The 3,465-nt window shown below is 41.2% G+C and overlaps 1 protein-coding gene across 1 annotated transcript; it reads left to right on the top strand.

Annotated features, from left to right (window-relative positions):
• The first annotated feature begins 770 nt into the window (after positions 1 to 770).
• Positions 771 to 2,307, top strand: LOC111089836 (FK506-binding protein 15-like). The gene is made up of 2 exons (XM_022402995.1): positions 771 to 1,891; positions 2,233 to 2,307. Exons 1-2 carry the CDS (start codon positions 986 to 988, stop codon positions 2,251 to 2,253), a joined length of 927 nt encoding a protein of 308 aa, XP_022258703.1. The 5' UTR covers positions 771 to 985; the 3' UTR covers positions 2,254 to 2,307.
• The last annotated feature ends 1,158 nt before the right edge of the window (positions 2,308 to 3,465 follow it).

Raw genomic sequence — 3,465 nt, 5'->3', positions numbered from 1 at the left:
ATGAAATAAAATTAAAATTATCATGGCGTGTCAGAGTAATCTTGAGGTGTGAGATGAGAGAGGTAATAATTTGTTAATATAAAATTTCGAATATTACCTCACCAAATTTGTAATTCAAGAGTGAGTATAACAGTCACGAGATAAGTATTTACTACATTTCTTGCGTGAATCTAAGGCGTGGGCAGTAAATACTACCATCAAACACTCATTATATTCAGGTCTCGAAGTTACCTCAACCTCAAAGAGAGTAATTACTCGAAACATTAGCACCGGATTACTTCAATTTTAGCCTCCCTCCCTCCATAGTTTGCCAACGATAAGTTTATTAACTTACAACGCTAAAAATCGGGGTTCGATTTCCCGCGGTGGAAAGAGTGTACATAACTAATGTTGTAGAGCTTTGCAGTAAGAAAACAACTTCAAGTTGAATAAAAAACAATCAAATAATATATTAAGTGTAACGCAGATGACTTAACATCCCCCCTTCCCTCCTGATTAGAACACAAACTTAAGCACACTCATATTTTAAATAATTAAAACAAGTTGTTTCGGTCATACGTGACAAAGAGCGACTTGAGAGATGCAACGAAAATGAATAAAAACTTTCGTAACGAACGCATGCGCATACGACTAGTACCGAGGAGGGCGCTGAGCAGCTGCTATCATACGGGGAGAACCTTATTCAAAAGTAGGGTGTTTGCTCGCCCTTCGGCAGATGTGCCTAGTATTTCTTCTAGCCCTTAGGTGAACCTTCTAGTTTTACGGTCTGTCTTGCCTCGCGTATCGTCATTGCTCGAGTTTGGCAGTTAGGCTAAGTTTTCACGAGCTTACAACCACGCGAGGATTCCAGAAGGATTCAGCAAAAATTATTTAGGGGTTTATAAGAGCAAGAAATTAGTACAACTTAATGTAATGATTTTAATTAATCAGGTAAGTTTTTATGTAGAACAATAAAATCAAATCATTCAACTTCAACAGTCTGGCAATGTATTTAACTAAAACGCTGGCAAGTGTCTGCATACTCTTCCAAGTCATTTCTTGTTCTTCAAACACTCAAATGCCAACTGACCTGACAAGTCTCACCGACGTCTTAACACAACTACAATCGGAAGTAGAGACTTTGTGCGAGTCGCGCCATCAAGACCAAATTATCATTAAAAGATTAGAGGAACGTGTAGGTCAACTAGATATCTCCGAAACTTCGCCCCTGACTACCTCTTCAATTCTAAATTTTGAGTCCTCAAATCCCGAAATATTGGAAGCTCCCACAAAACCATCCGTTACGTTATCAAATGGTCGATTTAATGAAAAACGCAGGCTTTTTCAACAGCGCCGTGTTATGCCTAGTCACAGACGTGAGACAGTGCGTAACCTCGAAAGAGAACATCGAGTTTTCAGGAAGTTAGAAGGTCAGTTGCGACAGCTTCAACAAGACCTGGCAGACGTGGTCGCGGTCAAAGAGAGAGAAGTTGGAGTCACAGAAGAAGCCGGAGATTTGAGGCTGGAGACAGAACTTCTGCGGACAGAGATTCGCCGACTCCAGCAAGATTTGGAGAGTTTGCGAGCCGACAGAGAACAGGACCGGGCTCCCCTCCGAGTGAACCAAGAAACTAACAAGTGGCTGCAGAAGACCGTAGAACAGCTCCGGGCAGAGATGAGAGAGCTGGCCGCGTCTCTTAATATCTCTGTGTCGTTCAGTCGTTGGCAGACATTCGAAACAACCGTGGCACTACTCAGATCCGATTATGACGCTCTTCAAAAAAAAACGGAATCTCTTCAAACTGTCCACGAGAAGAATACAGCGTCCGTAGAGCAACTCCAGACGGAGATCGCAGATCTGAGAAGTTACACCCAGAAACTTTCGGAAAAATATCAACATCTTTCCGATGAGGTAAGTTCTTCGAGTTTTTACAATTTTATTGAAAAGCATTTTTACTTATTTTTAAGATGTATCAGCATACCATACAAATGCACCTACTTAGTCATGCACAGTGCAGATCAAACTTTAATAACCCGAAGACCCCTTTTAATTGAAAAAATAAAATAAAATTCGCGGACCCCAAACCTATCGGTGATTTTTGTTTTGTACTATTAATGATAATGATCGTGTATACGAAAAACTGTATTCCAAAATTACGTGTTTTAATTCGTGTTGATTTAGTTTTACTAAAAAATGCTTTTTTTTTAATCATATTTTTTCATGAACTTTCGGACATGACTCGCGGCCTCCAGTTTGGGAAATGCTGTTGTTGAAGTTACTTTATAAACGTTAAACACATCCTGGCAAAAAAACAAACAAACATGAACCATTTTACACCAACAAAAGTAAAGAAACCCCGTTCCTTTAATAACTGAACCGGGCGTGGCCAGGGACGTGTCCGGACTTTTGAATCTCAAGGGTGCATGGTTCGCGTCCCATTGTCGAACAAAAGTCAGTTTATTCAACCTTTACCCCTAACCCTAGTGGAATTAATTACAACCTTTACCCCTAACCCTAGTGGAATTAATTACAACCTTTACTAATTAATTCCACTAGGGTTAGGAGTGCTCTTTGGGTCGTGAGTTCAAATCTTTTCACTGAACGTGATCGCTCTTTCAGCCCTTGGTACGTTATAATGTGCTGGTTAATCCTACTATTTGCATAGGCTGGCACAAGAGTTGGCGGTGGGTGGTGTTCTCTAGGTTTAAATTAAGGTCTTCTGTCACAGGTAGACCTCGCGAAGTTCAATAGATAAATTAATCCTTATAATTACTGCTAAGATCTTGTATGTATGTCCATATGGATTGATTTCAGGTAATTGTTCTTGACAGTGAATGTTGTAACATTAAACGGCTCAACTCACTATGATGCAGAACGTGGACACCGCCCCCCAGTGGCACAGCGGCACGTCTGCGGACTTACAACGATAGAATCCGGGTTACGATACCCGTGGTGGGCAGTGCACAGATAGCCCATTGTGTAGCTTTGTGCTTAATTACAAACAAACAAACAAACGTGGACACCCAGGGGTAGTGAATGGAATATGAAGAAGTCTCTGATTTGGAGATTAACGACTTCGAAATTCTTCACATTTTCACTTCGGATATTTGTGCAAGGCTAGAGGAAAGGCAAATCGTGAGCAGTACCCACCGCCAACTCCTGGGCTACTCTTGTCTGACCGAATAGTGGAACTGGACCGTTACTCTTATAACGCACCCACGAACGAAGGCCTCACAGGTCCATAGTTCTGCACGCTAACCACATTTTCAATTGACTGGTTGTTGAAAAACCAAAAGGCTGAAAGGTTAACAAGGTCTTATTGCCACATGAGATTTTTATCTTAAACATTTCGAAATAATTGACCTTTCAACCCGGTCAAACTAGTATTGTCAGACCAGTTCTACGGAGGCAGCGCGTATAAGAGCCTCGGGAAGGCTTAGCCCCCCCTAATTGGTGAATAGAGATAGTTCATATCTGATCGCCCT

Source organism: Limulus polyphemus, unplaced genomic scaffold (genome assembly GCF_000517525.1).
Source record: "Limulus polyphemus unplaced genomic scaffold, Limulus_polyphemus-2.1.2 Scaffold7542, whole genome shotgun sequence".
NCBI lineage: Eukaryota > Metazoa > Arthropoda > Merostomata > Xiphosura > Limulidae > Limulus > Limulus polyphemus.
The sequence above is the reverse complement of the archived record's forward strand: the minus strand, read 5'-3'. Positions and strand labels throughout refer to the sequence as shown.

Bases quoted from the DNA above. Each gene is read 5' to 3' on its own strand.
- LOC111089836 (XM_022402995.1), top strand. From the start codon at position 986: ATGTATTTAACTAAAACGCTGGCAAGTGTCTGCATACTCTTCCAAGTC. The intron at 1,892-2,232 runs GTAAGTTCTTCG...CGCGGCCTCCAG, and splicing joins ATCAACATCTTTCCGATGAG to TTTGGGAAATGCTGTTGTTG.